At 43.1% G+C, this 20,740-nt stretch overlaps 1 protein-coding gene across 1 annotated transcript in view; it reads left to right on the top strand.

Annotated features, from left to right (window-relative positions):
• prmt3 (protein arginine methyltransferase 3) overlaps positions 1 to 20,740 on the top strand; it is a 66,004-nt gene that overhangs the window by 10,187 nt on the left and 35,077 nt on the right. Inside the window, exons 10-11 of the mRNA XM_071535812.1 lie at positions 1,944 to 2,043; positions 18,842 to 18,920. Coding sequence (XP_071391913.1) covers positions 1,944 to 2,043; positions 18,842 to 18,920 — 179 coding nt within the window. The remainder of the gene's footprint in view (positions 1 to 1,943; positions 2,044 to 18,841; positions 18,921 to 20,740) is intronic.

Below are 20,740 nucleotides of genomic sequence, written 5' to 3'. Positions count from 1 at the left end.
AAAGACTGGTGTTCCTATGATGAAACGCACAATCTCTTTCTCTCTGTCTCACACACACACACACACACACACACACACACACACACACACACACACACACACACGCCCCTACGAAGACACACAGATAGACTCTCTCTCTAGAGTCCTGACATTGTCCTCTAAATTACCCCAATAATGAGATTACAGTGTTTCCCTCTCGTGAAAGGAGGGTGAGGGGGGGGTGAGGGGGGAAGGGGGGGTGGGGGGGGGGGTGATTCTGGGAGAAGGTGATAGCGGCAGGAGCAGAGCAGGAGAGAGGAGAGACAGTTCAAGATAAGGATCGCTGCTACAGAAATGCACTCTAGGCTGTGAGTAATTGTTCTGTCCTCAGTAACATTAGCTGTCATGATAATGGAATATTCACAGAGATTGATACCCAGACCGGCCGGTCAGAAAGGAAGGATCGTTTAAACGGCTCCGATCTCACGGTCCCCTCCCCATGCGCTCCGTCCGCACCTCTGGGAGCGCACAGCCACCCGCCTGGAAATGTATGGAAATGTAGGGAAAAACAATTTAGCAATTTCCAGGTCTTGGGAAGTTTGGAAAAGTGTGGAAAAATATTGCTGCACTGTCCCGATACACAATTTGACTACATATTTTTGTTTGTTTTATAACTCTGTCGTCTCTCATGTTCTGTAATAATATATAATAATAAACTGATAATAAATGATAAAATGTAATAATTCTGTAATAATCATCTATAGAGTGATACAGCAGAGTTGGTGTCTGCATACATTTTACTGAACACCAGAATCTTCCAATAAAATCAGGAAATGTACATTTACTCTCACATTGTTGGCCAGGGTTCCTACGCAGGTCTGGAAAGTCTGGAAAAGTATTAAAAATGAATTTGATCATTTCCAGGTCTTGAATAGTTTGGGAATTTGAAAAAAATGTCTGCAAAAGTATGGAAAATGTTGCGGTTCAGGTCCGATACACACATAATTCTAGCTTTTATGTTGTTGTAGAGCCACTTTGAGTCCACATTTTTTGTTGATGTGAAGAATAATGTTCAGATAGAGGGACGCTCTTATTACCCAGCCGCTGTCAGCATGCATTATATCAAATACCCACCAAAATCAAATCCAGTCAAGAACATAGGGTCTGGGGAAAAATATGGAATTTTAAAATGGAAACCGTGTAGGAACCCTGCCAATCATCTCACATATTCTAATATTTGTGGCTGTGAAGAACAATCTTCATCTATACAGTGATATGACCTAGTTAGCAGGGGCAAGATGTCTATCTGCGTAAATCATATTGAACACCAGACAAAATCTTCAAAACAAATCGAGGTCTGGAAAAAGTATGGAATTTTTTAATTGAAAATATGTAGGAACCCTGGTTGGCTAATCCAAGTGTTTTGGAGCCAAACGATCGCTCTGTGGGTCCAAAAGTCCAGTGTTTACCTCGTTATCTCCTTTATTTTCCTCACTGACGATGCTCTGGTGTGTGACTGTTGGCCCATTCTTGATCAAAGTGTTGTCAGTGAGGAAAATAGAGGAAATAAATGGGTAAGTGTTGGACTTTTGGACCCACAGTTCAATCGTCCGGCTACAAAACACTTGGGTTATGCTGTTATTTATTTTTTTTAGGAAGCAACAGCGGCTGCATCTATTTCTTATTTATATCCACTGTTGACACATTAACTTCAATGTCATAAGTCTTTGGTAAGGAGCGATTATTCCAGCTTCAGTCACACAACAATCAATACAAAACACAACTCTGACTCTAACTCTATGACAGAAATTCTTTGCTGTAATTGTGATTTGCAGGGATCATAATATTCAAAACTGCAACATCCGCTTTTGACCATCGATTGGTTTGATGCCACGTTGCATGAAGTCGGCTTCAGTTGCTCCAGGAGTCGAGTCTCTAAGTCTTGCTCTGTCTCGGTGCCGCAGGTCCAACCAGCTGGAGGACAAGATCACTCTGATGAAAGGCCGCATCGAGGACATCAGCCTGCCTGTGGAGAAGGTGGACATCATCATCTCAGAATGGATGGTTAGTACACAAACGCACGGAAAGAAACAACAGAAACAGTTATGGCTAGTAGAACATTAGAACATAGGAAGTAATAACAGTGACCCAGGAACTGTAAGTCGAATGGTAAATTGAAGTGAGATGGTTTCACAGGCGGTGAAGAGGAATACAAACCCAGTCCAAGTCTAGACAGTAAAGGGTTAACTTGAAGTAAACGGCCTCTGAACAGAGCAGTAAAATGTAACTTTTACTGTTACTGTGTTGAGTCGGCAAGTCAGCGACAACTTCAAACAAAACAGGCTTCTGAAATTCAGTTTCATTACTTCTCTACAAATCTAATCTGGAATTTGCAGTATGGTGCCCCATGTTACAAAGATTTATTGTTTAAGGATATTTGTTTTTCACACTGAAGAACTTCGCAAAAACAAAAGGGAAGGAGCACTGCAGTGGGTCTTTAAAGCAGAATGGGCATGGACTGTTCTTGCCATATGAAATAGACATTGAAATTTTTTAAATGGGACACAGTGCCCTGGACAGTTTTTTTTACTGGTAACCAGTGGTTTTGACTGGATCTTAAAGGGAAGGTTCAGTGATTTTAGAGGCCTATCCTATTTATCACTAAGCATGTCCACTATTATAACATTCAAAACATGTTTTACATCGAAGAGTTTTTGTCTCTGAGAAATCAGCACCAGCCTCCTGTTAGCATTTGTTAGCAATGCTAGTGCAAGTCAATGGGGTATGAAACCACTGCTTTAAAAATCCAATTCAATTTCAGCAAGTTCTATTACGTATTCTTACTATTACTATAGTTATGGAAGTGTATGGAATGACATGCAAGTGATTTTAAGAGTTATGGTTTCATATCCCATTGACTTGTGCTAGCATTACTAACAAATATAATAGGAGGTGTTTGCCGATTTCACAGAAACACAAGCTCTAAGACAGGGCTTGATTAGTGACTAATAGGGTCGGCTTATAAAATCACTCAACCTTCCCTTTAATGTGTGTTTACAGACTTCCCATTCGTTGGCCTGTTCTAACTTCTGACTGTTATGAGAGCTCTGGGACACATCTGAGCACTTTTGACACAAGGAGAGCTAGACATCAGCTTTCTGTGTGTTTTGAGTCTTGTTTACATGTGTTATGTGTAAACATTGGGGGGGGGGAAACATTCTAAAAAGCCTATTTTCCATGTAACAGTGGAAGTCTTCAAGAACATGCGCGTATACCCGAAATGCAGATGGTCAAATTAGTCTTGGGTTGGACCTTTACCAGCCAATGAGCGCGCAGAGTCCAAGGTGCCGGCAGCCATGTTTTAAACATGGCCTAACCAGGGCTAAACCTGACTACGAGCTCTGCTGAATACCTAACCAGGAGGAGCAGTCTTCCTTAGCCTTGATGCCCATTTATCAGGGAGATTCTCTATAGCGATACAGGCGAGACGGCCAAAGTTGAACGCACCGCTGAAGTCATCCCTAATTCATAAGCGTCCCGTATCTGTCCCCCCCTCCGCCTCCCCCCATCCATCGCGAGGCCCCAGGGTCACGAGCAGGGGTCACGAGCCAGAGCCTTCCCGTCCTCTTACCGGGGGAAAATTGAAATTCGCCGGGTGACGTGCCGGTGGAACGGTGAAGGATAGGGGGCGTAATCTCTGATGACACCGGCTCACGGAGCGCTAATAAATCTAAGAATCCTCCAGTCACTTCTCATCACCGCGGCGATGGCAGACATTTCTCAGGGTGCCCAGGGCTTTAAAGGCTGCCCTCCAATCTGCCTGTATAAAATGGAAAAATGACAGTTGTCAACGGCAGGAGACTTTTGGCCCGGTGTAAATGGCTTTAGTTTGTATTAAACCTTAATGGCTTTGTGCTGCAGCCAGGGAGCGTCTCTACTATCTCACTGAGACTCTGGAGAAGTCATTGCTTTACGGCGATTTAAATTATTTTTTTTTCATAAAGTTGTTTCAGAAGTGCTTTTTCAGTGCATCTCTCATAAACCACGGATGATGTGCTCATACAGGCAAGGGTTTTTAAAGTCACAATGAAATGAACGATTACTTTTTCATCTTGTTGACTAATTTTCCATATCATCACGTACTCAAATTTAACAATAAATGCCCCAAAAAATGTGCAAAATCTTTATCTTCTCGGATTTTTAGATGGAAATCTCATGAAAGGAAAAGAAAGGAGAATTGTGCACTCCAAAAGATCAAGGCACTCTTAATTGTATATTAAAAATGCCTTTATTATCATGGCATGTCCAACGAGGAGGATAAGATCATAGAAGTGGGGATGTCTAACCCACTTGGATGAGAGCGGCCTCCCTTGCCTTCATCAGAGTAAAATCTTACGACTTTTATTTCCTGGGAATAAGTATTTTAGTGGTTCACGCTTCATGCCGTACCAGTACCCAGAATTTTTGAAAGTCAAGATTATGCAAACATTAAGAGGTTGAGAACGCAGACCCATGGAAGGAGCAGGTCATTCATATTGTTCATAGTTAGATCCAATTAGATCTCTTGCAAAATAAATAATTTATTGCGCCAGACTACCAACAGGTTTGAGCCTCTGCCTTCATCAGGCTGCAGATCAAGAGTATGAACAAAGTACTGAGTCTCTTTCCATGTTTGTTCCGGTCCAACCCGCCCGCTGTTGAAGCCTTCCTTCCTGTTTCAACTGTAAATATGTCAAATTATAGAAACAAGACACCAAAATTATTCAAAATATAACTTCCTTGTGACTTTAAGCAGATCTAACGCCTTGGCCTGTCAGAGCTTTAAAGGGACGGTCAACCCAGTTAAAAAAACTGTTGATTTTATTTAGTATCACTCTTGACTTCTATGTTCATCCTCCACCAAGATTTCAGCGTTCCTAACATTCAATAACTGCTGCTGCATTTTCTATAGTGAAACAGGTCAGAGAGCTGCTGGGCGAGCGAGCTTCACTCTACACTGGAGAGAGAGAGAGAGAGAGAGGGAGAGAGAGCTTAGCGGCCAAAATTGATAAATTCCAAATCTTTAACACAAACTAAAACATCTACCGGCAAAAACAATTTCTGTCAGCATAGATTAGCCATTGTGGTTAAAAACACACATTCCTCCAAACCTTGGTTGAGCGAGCTTCACTGTAGACTAGAGAGAGAGAGAGAGAGAGAGGCGTGTTGAGGTCGAGATCCGATCGGATTTCCCACTCTGATGTATGAAAGTAGTTTTTAATCCGCAGCAAACCAGAGAAATCAACTGATAGACTTTTCTCAGCGGAGAAACGACTTCAGATTCTCACTGTTTGTGGGGTTTTTTTTACACCCAACAATGACTTAAAAAAAAACATTTCAATGAGAAATTGCATGTTTTAGTTGGCTATCCCTTTAATGTATCACTTACCTTCCATATCCTCCGGCCCTGTCCATCATTCATGCATACACACACACACACTTACACACACACACACACACACACACGTACACACACACACTCACACTCAGGCCAAGGCCTCCAACAGAGGACGGACAAATTGGGTCAAACCAGCCTGTCCAGGGATGGTGGGGAAACACAGGAGGGAATACTGTGGCTAAGAATAGATTAGTATCTAGCATTTCTTCTGCTCAGAGAACCCATACACTGTGTGTTGCTTCCTTGGCTCTGTGGGAACATGTGACTGAAAACATACAAGATGAAAGGGAAATGCCATTTACAAGGGCTGAACGGAAAAAGTAAAGTAGTAGAAAAAGAAAAGTTAAAAAATGATGCATACAACAGACTCAGCAGTGGGCAGCATATCCAACATTTGTGACTTTAGCCTCAGTCTGGTCAGTCTGTGCTCATGGAACGATGTAATTGATCTGAAATTGGAGTGATTAATAGGCCTGGAGATCCATGTGCTCTGGATCAACAGAGGAAGCCTTGGGTTACAGTGGCAAACAATAGCATCACTCCTAAAGAAAAGCAAAACAAGGAATAGATTCATCTATCATCACATGCGATGTGATTGAAAATGGTGTTCTCTGGCCTGGAAAGTGTATTGGGTGGAAGGCATTCAGTGAAACATGGTCAGGGTTTTGAATGGCCAATAAGCTCAGATAGGATTGGAAACTAACATAAGACAAAAATTCAAAATTACTGAAGTAAAACATTTTGTAAAGCACCGAGCGCTGTGTAATGTAGTGACTGTGTTGTCATTTTTGTTTAGGAATTTAAAATCAAACAATCTGCAGCAGACATTACTCAGTTGTATTAAGTGTATTAAATTGATTGTATTAGTGTGAATATAACTGATAATTTTGATTTTTATTACCTTGGACTGCTGACAACAGGGGGTTCTCTGCCTTGTTTGCTGCCTGTGTTGACACACGTCCACAATTAGTGACTCCAAATGGGAGACATCAGAGCCCACACAGACCCCCACATGTTCCTCCTGTCATCACCACTAGGATGCTGACATGAAGGTTTTTCCCTCGGCCGGTCGTATTTACGGTAATTCCAACAGGACCTGAACGCAGCATTGACCCTCACAGTCTGAACAGAATCTAAACAGCCTCAGCTTTAACAATCTACCGAGCCGTATGCTGGAGTAATGTATCTGTATAGAGAGTAGGGCTGCAGCTAACGATTATTTTCATTATCGATTCATCTAATGATTATTTTTTGATTAATCATTTAGTGTATAAATTGTCAAAAATAATGACAGATGCCCATCAGAAGTTACCAGAGTCCACAGTGATTCTTCAAATGTCTTACTTTGTCTGACCAGCAGACAAAAACCCCAAGGTATTCATTTCATAGTGACATGAAACAGAAAAGCGGCAAATCTTAGCAGTTGTGAAGCTGTAACCAGCAAATGTTTGCTATTTTTACTTGATAAATAACTAAAACGATTAATCGATTTTCACGCCACCCACCGCTTCTCTGAAAAGTTGAACATTTCTCAACTTTTGAAAGCGCTCCGCTCTGCTGAAAAGAAAAAACGCCGGCTGCAGCGCTTTTCAGGTGCGGCCGCTTATTGTGCGCCTTGCACCCGATTGCTTTTAATGAAAAAAGGGCGCTGGCAGTTGGGGAAAAAACAATATGTGTGAACGCAGCCTTAGTCTGACCAGCAGCCAAAAAACCTAAAGCAACCAGCAAATGTTTGGTATTTTTACTTGATAAATTACTAAAACCAGTAATCGATTATCAAAATTATAATTAATTCCAATAAATTTTCTGTTGATCGACTAATTGATTAATTGACTAATGGTTTCAGCACTAATAAAGAGTTAACCTGGCGGTGGGTAGTTTGATCATCAAGTAAAAACTACTTACCCAACAGTTCAGGCTGTGGGGAAAAAGAGAAGCAACAGATTCTATCAGAGAAGTTCAGCTGTCAAAGTTGTCAGACAGACAGAAAGACAATGGTTACAGGGCTAATAGACAGAGATGGGTGATAAATGTGCTGCATCTGTGATGGTGGTGGGGTGGAGGGAGGGGGGGGGGGCAGATGAGTGGCTGTCTGCTGTGGCAGTGTGTTTGAGAGACTGCCTTTAGCAGCACCACTGTCATTTCATAACTCACAGCATTGATCGGTCCTCTCTCTGAGCACAGTGGAAAACAAACAGGCCGGCGCTGATAAGAGCCTGGAGGCTGGAGGACCGACTCCGAGAGGCTAAACAAAGATTGTCACTCCCAGATCAATCACAGCTGATGGGCCTGCTGGCTTGATGCTGTTTAACGGCAGACAGAAGGACATGAGAGGAGAGTTGGCTTCAACAAACTTTGTCGCCTGATTTTTTTCCCAGGTTACATAATATTGGAGTCAACTTTCTGCCTTACAACTAGCATTGAAAACCCCATGCCAGCATCAAACCGCAAACCAGAGGGTAGACCTGCACTTGCTTTCATCCATATTGAAAAGAAAAATCTACCGTAAAACACTTTAACATTGTTAAAAAACAGCTAATGGCGATGTTCCTTGTATATCTGGGTCCATTGTGTTGTTGTATGTTTGTAGTTTGTTGTATTTTTCGTGAATAACTGGCCAATCGTAGACGAGGTGACGTCACCTCCAGATGTTTCCAGCAGCTACAGTGGAGTTTGATATGAGAAAATGTTTCAGGATGTAAAACATCAGTGGTAAACATCAGGTTTTGGTGTCAGTCCCTCAGAATCAAAGAGCGAGGGCTTCTTTCTAGAGCCGCCATTTTGCACCGAGAGACATTCAACAATCATACAGGGAGAAATCCATCGTAGAAGAGGAGAGAGACCAATTTCTCCACCCACAGGAGCAGGAGAGAGACCAGAATGCAGAGACAGGTTGGGGTTTGAGTAAGGGGCGAATTGCTTTTTCTCGACTGGAAATACTCTCTCTCTCTTGCCCTTATTATCACTATCTCTCTCTCCACCTACATGTAAGTTCAGGCCCGTTCTCTGTGGGTTGTTGAAAGGCATTCTGGGAAACGTAGGAAATCACTAACTGCAGTAGAAGTAGACGAGGCAGGTTGAGGGAAAGTGTGCAAACCAAAAAAGTCATCAGTTGACTGATGATGTATCACAGTGGAAGATTTCTCCTTTAAGAACTACCTGCAGATCCTGTTTCATATTTCGCCCTCTTGATAACAGTGTGTGTGTGTGTGTGTGTGTGTGTGTATGGAGAGGAAGGCCAATCTCCCCGGGTATTGAGCTTTTTGAGAAAATGGGAAGTGGCAATCTCACCTTGGAAAAACTCTTCCAGGACGGCAAATTGTTCCGCAGGAGCAGCAGGCGGTCAATCTGTTCCCGGGGAAATGTGAAAGGAGCCATGAGCGTGATGAAAAGTTCTGCTCAACTTCTCTGCTGTTTTTGTGCTGCATCTCTGGTGTTTTAGCTTGAGCTGGACCTAGTTTGACTACTAAATGAGCATCACGGGCACTCTTAGTTGCTCACACACACACACACACACACACGCACACACACTCCGAATCTGTGTGCGGTGGAGGTGTGAAGTCAAATTAATGGCAGCCTTTCCTCTCTAGCCTCATTATCAGTGCTAGGAGTCTCACCTGCCCAAGCAGAGGGCGGTAGTCATCAGTCATCCTGTCCTCCAGTCTGACTGACTGTCAGTCACACACTCACACACACACACACACACACACACACACACACACAGATGGACGCAGACTCGGATGCAAGAAAATGTATGCACACACACACACACACACACAGATGGACGCAGACTCAGATACAAGAAAATGTATGCACACACACGCACACACACACACACACACACACACACACACACACACACTAAGTGACAGCGCCACAGGTGTGTCCATGTTCTAATGAGGATTTATTGGCTGTGTTTACTTCGCTGCGTACTTCAGGAAGTCGTTTTCAGCCAGCTGCCTGTGCAACAAAACTTGTGATGCTCTGCTCACCCTATTCTTTGTAATGTGGCTTAAGTCTTTGACTGGTGTGCAGTCCAACAATATAAATGCAACTCTATGCTTCAGAATCGACATCCACTCTCAGTCTGAGGAAAACGCTGGTGTTATTATTCAGTGGCTGTAGTGTGCACGTAATGAATGTATGTGTATAGTTTATGGAGGGATAATGAAAAGTTGGATGCTTTCCATTGTTCATAGGGTTCCATGCAGTTTGAACCTGCATTAAAGGTGCGGTCACACCTCCACTTAATTCTCTTTGGTCTGAACAGTGAGAACACAGTGGAAAAGTCGAGTTGCATTTTGGTATTTTTGGTTCGTTTAGATTCAGACGGACTTCAACTACAAGCCGACCAGAGCTTGTAAACAAAAGTCACATGGAATCAAAAGAAGCTTGTTCATTGGACAGTTTTGGTCACCTGTCTTCCTGTGCCAGGTTAGAGATTTTGGCAGAAAACAAATCTGATTCCAGTTCCTGTAACTTCAGCTCAGTATAATGGACTTGCCTGTCTCTTCTTCTCTGGTGTTCCTACCAGTTAAGAACACATGAAGAAATAGCTGAATATGAGCATCAGTCCAGATTGCAGTTTACTCTAAAAAAAAATCGCAAAAAAAAAAAATCGCAAAAAATCGATACAGCATCGATACAGAGTATTGCAATATTTTTTTCCATGATACTGTATCGATTTTCCAGCCCCTCGTATCGATACATTAAAAAAAATTATTCATGTTTTAAACTGATTTAAAATGTCCTTAAATTTCCCTCAAATCCTTTTGAATTAAATAGTTTTGACTCAATTTGTCCGCTGAGTTATCAATATAATGTGATGTACATATTAGACTACCCAGGTGGTACACAGCAAGTTGTATTTTCAGCTCTATTTTTAAATTTTCAGTAAATTATGTAGAGTAATTGCAATGTATCGCAATATGTATCGTATCGCAATGTATCGTGATACAATCGTATCGCAATGTATCGCAATATGTATCGCATCGCAATGCATCGCAATATGTATCGTATCGCAATGTATCGCAATATGTATCGTATCGCTATGTATCGTATCGCAATGTATCGCAATATGCATCGTATCGCAATTTATCGCAATATGTATCGTATCGCAATGTATCTTGATACAATCGTATCGTGAAGTCTTTGCCAATACCCAGCCTTAGTCATGCTAGGCTTTTCAAGCATGAGGAACTGTTGGCTGTCCGACGTGAACATCCGCCTCTGTAAATAGTAACTCCACACTAAAAAACACTTTTTTTTGAGTTGTAAACTGGTATTTAGTACTATGTAGTTATGTGAAATACAATAACGGCGTTCATATTGTTGACATTTGAGCACTAATGTACCAGTGCTGTGTTTATCTCACTGAACCTGGCCAGGTCGCCCTCCAATGGTTAAAATGAGCAGCCGGTGTTCAGTTGGACATGCAGCCGAATATACGTCATTTGGTTAAAAAACAAAAAGTACCATCCCAGCCTATCAGTGTGTGCACATGCCCACGAACACTCCACCCCGCTCCTCTTCTCACCAACCCCAAACGCCCCTCCTCTTCCCCGCTCTTCACGCCCATTTTTTTTTTTTTAAATCGCACAGTAGGCGGGGAGAGAAGCTCAAACCGGAGTTACTCTTTAAACCCATAATCCCTTGAGTTTTTCCAGTCGTTTCCTGTAGCCGATCGGATTACGTTCTCACTCCTAACAAACCGCCCCGCAGTTCTCTCGGAAAAAGGGACCAAGACTCACATCTCCAGGCGTCTCGGTGCCGTTATTCGGTGCCACCCAGAGTTTGAACGTCACTCAGTCACCATCGTTGTCTCTGTGGAGAGGAGCGGCCTCCCCTGCTCCCGCACAGCCATGACTTTAATAACTGCCGCTGAATGCTTGGTCAAGTACCTTCTGCATACAAGTGCATTGGGATTATTATAGCTTTCGTTTTTAAATTTACAGCTATGAATTTTTACTTCACATATTGTTTACAGAGACGAACATTGTCTGCACATTTTTATGTCGCCGCTGACTTACTGTACGACCTTTAGAAGTAAATGAGTTTCATTTAAAGGGGCCTTTCCCAAAATCCGAACAGTAAATCTATCTCTACAGAAAAATAGTCAGTAATTCTTTGCACATTTGATTTAGTCATTTAATTGTTCAGCAATGTTTTTTGTGTGGTGGGTCATCCTGCCTTGAAGAGCTGCTGACACTGCTGAATAATTTCATCAGCCTGGGTTTCAGTGGAGAGTTTTAGTGTCCCATAATGCTCTAAATGCTGTTTCAGAGGCTTTTCCACCCTGACAAGAAGAAAATTCTGGAGGAAACACCGAATACTTGTAATTTTTGGCACGAAAATTGAAAACTTAGATACTGAAAATTGGCTATCGGCAGATTCGAAACAAAAATATTGGTATCGGACTTCAAAAACCCATATCAGCCGAAGTCTATGCTACACTATGAAAACAATTTACCACCAAAGTGAAAAATGCTGCTGTTTCCCTTAAAGTCTTTGGTGTTTAACCGTCATGGGGACACTTCATCAGAAGGTTGGACTCCCTGTGTCACGCAGGAACGGAAAACCTGATAAAAAACACATCATGTCCTTGATTGCAGAAGAGCCATCGCCTCTAATAACCTCATAGCTTTACTATATATTGCTTTGCGCTTATACTATCTTTCTCCCGTATCTCTCATTTGCATGCCTTTAAATGGAAATCAGGCCGGTGCTGCGGCCTGCGCAGCCAACACCCACAAAGCACCGCACACCAAAATCTATTACAGCGATGTGTGTGATATGTTTATGCTAATTCAGTGTCATCCGACTGAAGAATACTACAGAAGAGGCTAGTTCTCATAGCGGTGCTGCCTTCAGTATGCAGCGGAGCATGGAAATACTCCCATGCAGCTATCCTCACACACACACACTCACACTCACGCATGCACACACACACACACCATCCCCTTTATTTTGCCTCGGCCCTCCTGGGACTGGAACTGATGATGTTCTGCAGTAATTGAGGAAGACGTGTGTTGAATACGGAGGGAGGGAGGAGGTACTGGAGGGCGGAGAAAATTGTAAACTGCTGATGCAGATTTTTTTTTTTTTGTTATGTACCAAAACGCCTCTTGGTACCTATAATTGACAGGCGCTCAGTCTCCCATGGGTTGATGGACACAAAAATCTGTGAAATGCAGCGTGCCCAGGCTTTTTTCCACTCTTGCCTCTAGCGTTTGGTGACAGGAAACCATTGCAGCAGTAAAAGGAAAAGTTCCCTGTATAGAGTCTATAAGAAGTGCTTGACGAGAAGAATACCCACAATGCTTTAACAGCGTTCCGTGTGTTAAAGTTAAAGGCAGTGACAACTCAATGAAAAGGCTAACAGTAAAAATCCTTGACAAATGTAGCACAGCTGTAAAAGCGTTTTCGCCAATGTAGGTTTTTCTATTTTTGTGTGCGTGCATGGGTGCATGTTTAGATGTGTGTGTGTGTGTGGTGGCCCACTCAGGGGAATGTGTTTTATATGCTAATTTTGTTAATGTGTATAAGCTGCTCCAGCCCATTCTCATTAGCTTTTCATTAGTCTGTTTTATGGAAATGCACGCTGACTCTGCTGCAGAGCCGAGCCTGCACCAGTCTGCCTGTCTGCTGTGAACTAAGCTGTTTCCTCAGACTAACACCTCGGCCTGTCTGTCTCGCAGCCTGTGGACCGACGGATCGAGGAAAAGCGGTATCAAAAAACAAGTAATTTAATCAAGTATTGAGCGTTCAATCTCGTCTTTCTTAAAGCAAGTGATAGAAGAGATAAAGTGAAGTGAGATATTTTCACTTGTTTCCAGCGCAGTATCACCTATTTTGAGAATTTTAAATAAGTAACAAAATCTTTAAATTGGGTGGATCAGTCTACTACTATCAAGATCATGTTGTTGATGGAAGAAAGAGGGAGCGGGTGGGGAGCTGCTGTTCCAGAACAGATTACAGGCCCCAAAGTGAGTTTCGAAAGATTGAAATCTGACACCTGACCAGGTAATTGTTGATTCATCAGTATTGATCAACAACCCTATCAACCCCCCTGCAGGTATATGATTTTCTGATAACAAATCAAAACAAATGGTGATAAAAGCAAAGCAAATACAAAACTTAAAACCATAGTAACACCAAGTCCATCAGATAAAATAAAACAAGTTTACTTTAAAATAAATAAATAAAATAAAACACAAATACAATAGAGAGCGATTATAGAAAGGCCTTCCGATATAAATACATTTTCAGGAGTGTTTTAAAGGAAGTTTGTGGTATGGAACAGTAAAAACTCACTTACTACACCTTTAAGTCTCGATACAAAGACTAAATAACATGTCAAGATGGATCCATACTGCAGTGTGGAGGTTAACCTGGTAGCGGTCTGACGGCGCCGGTGTAGCTTCATGTTCGCCCTCAGGTCACATGCCACACACTGTCCAGCTACATGCTCTTTGCTCATATGATTGACAGGTCTTGTAGACCTGCTGACCTGCTGACCTGCAGCCTTCACCAGACACAGGGCCGCAACTAACCATTATTTTAATTACCGATTGATCTACCGATTACTTTTTCGATTAATCAGTTAGTCTATAAAATGTCAAAAATAATGACAAATGTCCATCACAAGATACCAGAGCCTAAAGTGATTCTTAAAATTACTTACTTAGGCTACGTTCACACATAGCGTGTTTTTGTGTGCTGCCTGGAGCGCTTTTTGTGAGGAGAAATAAAAAGCGGATCATGATAAAGTCATCTGACGTTAGCTGAGCAGCTGCTAGCTAATACAGTTTATGCAACAAACAAAGGCTTACCAGATATTCCCAATACACGTCCAGTATAATGCCACACTGCCTGTATGATCGGTGTTGCGATAACGGAAATTCACTTATTACAGCGACCAATTTCTCCACCGGCACTTTTGACTTTCTCCATGTTTAATGTTGTTATGGGAAACAGCCAACCTCCCCGTCATCGCGATTGGTTGGCTGAGAAAAAAGCGGTTCATGTCACTCAAGGATTTTTTGCCTTTATTGGATAGTACACAGTAGAGAGAGAGAGAGAGGGAAGACTGGGAGAGAGAGAGGGATGACATGGAACAAAGGTCCCGGGCCGGATTCAAACCCTGGATGTCGAGTTGACATGGTACATGCCCTAGACCAGTGATTCTCAACCTTTTTCATATCAAGGACCCCTAATTTAGTCCACGTTAGGGCCACGGACTCCCATTTAATAAGATTTTGGCTCTCGGACCCAAATCTGAGAATATATTTAATATATATAGATTTGTGACTATCTGTATTGTAGAGACAATAGTCAAACTATGATCAAAATAATCATTCTTCTACATTCTCTAATTGTCGTAACTTCTTGTAAATGAAATAACGCTGAAGTTTAACAATTGATCAGTTTGCTGGGGACCCCCTGGAACCCCCCAAAGGACCCCTGGTGGTCCCCGGACCCCGCGTTGAGAACCACTGCCCTAGACCACCGAGCCACCAGGACGCCCCCACCAGTCTGATTTTGATTAAACTTACAGGGACGATTGTGCGAAGGGTTGCCTGCATCATTCGTTGTAGAAGAACTCTGGAGTCATCTGACGAGATCTACCTCTAACTCAGACTTTAGCTGTGTCGCCTCATCTCTAATTCCCCTCACACGGCAGCCTAGCGGTGCGGAGGTGGCTCTGTGTTTTCTGTGTTTCGGTAATTAACATGGTGAACGTGTAAATTAGGGGGGGGGGTGGAACATACAGCAGGGAGGGCACGGGAGACGGTAGGGGTGGCAGCCGTCCCGGAGCATCATCCAAGATCAAGTAAGGTGTGACGCTGCTTTCTGGCATCGCTCTCTCTCTCTCTTGCTCTTCCCCCCTCTCTCTCTCTCTCTCTCTCTCTCATATCCTCTTTCCTTCAAGTGAGGCAGTGTCCCGTGAAATTGGGCTCTAAATTACGAGGCCGGGGTACGCCGTGTGTGTGAGGGTTTTAAAAACGACCCGGTCCAGAGCTAAGGACATCGGCTGGACCGCGGCAGTCGGCCGGACCGTCTTCTGCGTCTGACTCGGTTCTAAACCGGGTCGTCGTCGGCAAACGGGGAGAACGCGTCCCTTTATTGCCCCGCGGGATGAGGAGGACGAGGCGGTTATATCATCTTCATCGCCGTCGTCATTATCGCCTCTTGCCCGTGACAGAGATGGCGGCGATTTGGAGTCAGAGTTATAAATCAGGGCCCGGTTCCTTGTTTGTCTGCCACTTGCTCTCTCCTCCTCCTCCTCTCCCCAATGAAAGGTTGTCTTCATTTGAATAATAAGGCTCTTATCTCGCTGAATTACTATTCAGCTGGCCACAGCAGTCTCTCTATATCTCCCTGTCTCACTCTTCCTCCCCCCATCCTCATCTCCACTCTGCTCTTCAGCCATACACCCAGAGCATTTAGTGCCCCCCCCCCCCTACACACACTCGTCCATCCATTCTTTATCTTCTGACCTGGCCCTCACCTCTCCTTCTCCCTCTCCCCTTACACTGAAGAGGAAGTAGAGTAAAAGCAGAACTCCAGACATTTTCGACCCCATTTTCCCACGTTTCCCATCACACCGATCAATTCTGACCAAAATCTTATCAATCGTCTCTCTGTGTACTTCCTTACATCTTGCTTGCCTGCTCCTCACATTGATTTCTCGCTCTGTAATGAGACACGTTGGTTAAAAAGTTGTTAGTGAAAATGATCTCAAGTCGCCTCTTTCTCATACAGTTGCGATGCGAACTCGGCCGTTAGCTGCGGCTGCCTGCATGGGCCGCTGTTAGGGCTGGGCAATATATCAATATTATATCGATATCGGGATATGAGACTAGATATCGTCTTAGATTTTGGATATCGTAATATCGTGATATGGCATCAGTGTTGTCTTTTCCTGGTTTTAAAGGCTGCATTACAGTAAAGTGATGTCATTTTCTGAACTTACCAGACTGTTCTAGCTGTTCTATTATTTGCCTTTACCCACTTAGTCATTATATCCACATTACTGATGATTATTTATCAAAAATCTCATTGTGTAAATATTTTGTGAAAGCACCAATAGTCATCCCTACAATATTGTCGCAATATCGATATTGAGGTATTTGATCAAAAATATTGTGATATTTGATTTTGTCCATATCGCCCAGCCCTACCTACAACTGAACATTTAGCCCACTTCGTAGAAAATACCGAGATATATATCGTGTATCGCCATTCAGCCTAAAAATACCGAGATATGATTTTTGGTCCATATCGCCCAGCCCTAGCCGCTGTGTAAAATAAGTTGTGCAAAATAAATAGTGAAATTTGGCAGGTCGTGGATAAACTAAAAATTAAACGTATTTGTGTCTCATGACAGAGTGAACGTCAGCATGTTGGGTGCTTATGGAGTGTCCATTGGCCTTTAAGGAGTGAATAGGAGAGCTGTGCAACCAAGCAAACAAGATGCAAGTAGTGACGCAATTTAAATTTTTAAATTTTTAATTTAATCTTTATTTAACCAGGTAAAGTCTCATTGAGATATAAAATCTCTTTTGCAAGAGAGACCTGGACAATTAAACATGCATAAAGTTACAGATAATACAGGAAAGAAAATAACTTACAAGAGAGAAACATAAAACAGTATATCATGTCAAATACAAATTAACATCAAGTGCAATAATATTTGAATTGGGGTAAAAGAACTAACAATTTAGACACCGTCACAGTTCGCTATTGAATGTGTTTCAATAGGGAATAGTGAATGTTTTTTTAAAAATTAAATTTTTTTTTGTCAGAATCAGTCGGTATGATGGGAAAATAGGGGCAAAAATGGCGGGAGTTATGCTTTAAGTGTTCTTCTCCCCATGCTTCTCCTTTGTCGTCTTAAAGCAGATCTAAAACGACTGATGAGTGTTTTTACTGATATTGAAGAACCGATAGAGGGACTGATAGAGGCGATCAGTAAAAAGGGTACCGACCGATTCTGCTCCGCCTACTCGTCCCAGACGGAGATGTGCCCTCCCGCATGTTTTAACCGGCCCAACCGTCGTTCATACAAATAAAACATTGGAGCGGCCGACATGGAAGCAAAGAACAAGGAGGAGCCGGAGGGGAGGTGGGCTTATCCGAGAGGGAGTTGGTGGTTGGAGGGTTGCAAGGTAAAAAAAAAAAAAGCCATTTGTCAGCAGTATCTGCCACTCAGGTCGAAGCCAACAAGATGTGGACAAAACTCAATTTCAGCATTAATGGAATAATACCATGGTTAATGTGTTGCCTACTGGAGCAGAACACAAGGTCACACCGGGGCCAAACCTCAGCCTTTGGGATGCTGGGTGGCAGACAGGCAGCGCTCCACTCACAGCCACGGATAATTCAGATGATGGTGAATTAGAAAATAATTCAATTGTTCTCAGAAATTACTGTACCCCTCTTCTTCTCTGCATTTATTAAACCTGCAATAAGCGATATCAGACCTTATAACCAATCCTGAACCTAATGTGTGCTATGTGGAGATTTCATTGAGACATAATTATATAAACCAGTGGTTCTCAACGTGGGGTCCGGGGACCACCAGGGGTCCTTGAGGGGGTTCCAGGGGTTCCCCAGCAAACTGATAAATTGTTAAACTTCACCATTATTTCATTTACAAGAAGTTAACACACTGGAGAATGTAGAAGAATGACTGTTTTGATCATAGTTTCACTGTTATCTCTCTACCTACAATACAGATAGACATGGAATTCTTGACAAAATCATATGTGACAATAAAAATATTGTCAGATTTGGGTTCGAGAGACAAAATCTCCCTCAAATGGGGGTCGGTGGCTCTAATGTGGACTAAATTAGGGGTCTATGTTATGAAAAAGGTTGAGAATCACTGATATAAACCAATATACACACAGCAGCAGCTGTGTTGCTGTTTTCAGCTCTTTTCTAAAGCTTGTTGTTTAATTCTGCTCCTGAACGAAGCTCCCCCCCCTTCCTCCCCCAGCTGTCCAACTTTTTTTAGCTTGTCTCCTCCCTCGCTGTTTAAAAGCGGCGCTCTCCCCCTCCCGTTCCTGAAAATGTTCTCATAATGGTGGAATCGGTGAAGCGAGCGATTAAATTGGGTAAACTAGTAAACTTGCTACCTGCCTCTTCACTTGTCATTGTGGGACATGTGACCTTCAGCAGGAGAAAGATCTGTCAAAGTGAGACTGGTAACCGGTGAGACTTCTCCGTAGGTACGAATAGCTTAGCTGTTAGCCTTTATGCGCTGTGCTTTGCTATGTTTGTCCTTGGTAGGCCTCCGTAGTGGAGGGAGGGAGAAGTGGCTTTGCTGTGAGTTTATTTACAAATGTGTTTCTGTTTTTTGTCACCCTCTAGTGGTCAAAATGTTCAAAGGTCAAATGTTTGTTCCCCTCTCTCTCCCAGGGTTACTTCCTGCTGTTTGAGTCCATGCTGGACTCCGTCCTCCACGCCAGAGACCTGTACCTGGCCGACGGCGGCTCAGGTAGGTCACATGTTCTCTCTCCTGTCAGTTTCCGCAAGTCCTCACTGCGAAATCCACTGAGCACAGAGGATAGTTACAGATTCTGCGGGTTGGAAATAGTCAGGATTAGACACCATCCTAGAATAGTATCCCTGCTCTCCTAGCTATGTATATATTTGGCTAGATTATATTCCCCACTTTTAATACTATTATCAATAATCTCACTTTAAAAGCATGAGCAAAAAGTGAGAAATCTCTACTAAAATGTGTTTATGGTTGGTTTTAAATTCATAAATAAAAATTATTTTGGATGTGGGCGTTCCAATGAGCTAAACGGGAACGCTCCCCAGTTCCTCCTCTTTTTACCTATTTGGCATGAACGTGGCATGAGGGTTCTGCCTTCCGGTCCGGGCGCTGCCGGAGGCGGAGTAACAAGCAGCGGAGGGAGGACGGCTGGGCCGGTGGGGGCGGGGGGGCGGGGGCAGCCAGCATGTCGCAAACCGCCAACCCGCCTCCCAGCGCCGCACACAGCTGTTTTCAACACAACATGTCTCCTGTGTGGCTGGACTGACTGATGGCTGAACTAGAGAAACACACACACACACACACACACACACACACACACACACAGAGTTCAGTTGGGGTGCTATATTTATAGCGTTATTTACATACTTCTATATATTAATCAGGCTTTATTTCTGGCCTTACATGTTTTTGCGGGGTTTCTGTGTTAGATTTATGCAAAGCTTCCCTTTCTATATAGTGAGAAATTATACTCTATAAATGTATCTGGAATATGTAAACTTCAAATAGCAGTAAATATCTAGATGGTAAATGAATTCACTTTATATCAACTGGAATAAAGAGCCTTAACCGGCAAATATTTACTCAACATTTAATATCATATAACTCAAACTTCATATTTGGGTTGTAGTTAAAGCCTTAAAAAAAATCAAAACTGTTCAATTTCTGTGTTTCTTAATAAGTCTGATATCAGATGTCCCTTATCCACAGATAAATGGGATTTTAAGGTATGGGTGTCCCATTGAAATACTGAGACCATAATTCACTAAGATTGTGCTACAGTGACATCATCCTATGACAAGATGACCTTTTCTTTAGGGGTTTTCCTCTTCAGTTCCTGTGTGTGTGTGTGTGTGTGTGTGTTCCCTGGGTCAGCCCGTCCCAGCCACTGACCAGGTTTAATGGCTTGTGCCAAACGTGACCCGACATAGGAGCGGTTCCACCACACTGCCTTTAGTGGCTCCTTGGGACACGAGGGAGAGGTCACACACTCACACACACACGCACACACACACACACACACACCCACCTAGCCCTATGTGGATGGACAGCTGGAATGACAGCACCCAGAGAGACAGATCAGTTAGCGGGGGGAGATTGGACGGGCGAAGGTGTGACCTGAGTGGAACGGGATGTGACAGGTCAGAGAACGCCGTATGGTTCGTCATGAGCTCTTAACCCCGACGCTCTCAACCCGCCGGCGGCTCCGGCTCCGTCAGCTGCTCCGAGTCGTAGCCGGTCACATTGGACCCAGCCAGACGCATCGCTAACGATCCCGCCCATATACCTGTACAGTGAATACACCTTAATGCCATCTGGACGGCGCTTCCGAATGCCTGCAGCGAAAACAAACAGGACTCTGAATTCATTCGTTCAAACCAATTCATCAAACTAATGAACTCGCACAAATGCACTTAATTCCCCCCTGACCCTGCACCAGGATCACAGCTCTAACCTGCTGCAGCACCTAGCTTATCTGTGTGTAGAAATCACACTGGCATTCCCATTGTGTGGTTTATATGTTCTTTGATGTCTTA

The sequence above is a fragment of the Centroberyx affinis genome, unplaced genomic scaffold, assembly GCF_046629955.1.
Source record: "Centroberyx affinis isolate AG114_WGS23_722 - 3 ecotype Tasmania unplaced genomic scaffold, CSIRO-AGI_Caff_v1 ptg002767l_1, whole genome shotgun sequence".
Taxonomy (NCBI): Eukaryota; Metazoa; Chordata; class Actinopteri; order Beryciformes; family Berycidae; genus Centroberyx; species Centroberyx affinis.
The sequence above is the reverse complement of the archived record's forward strand: the minus strand, read 5'-3'. Positions and strand labels throughout refer to the sequence as shown.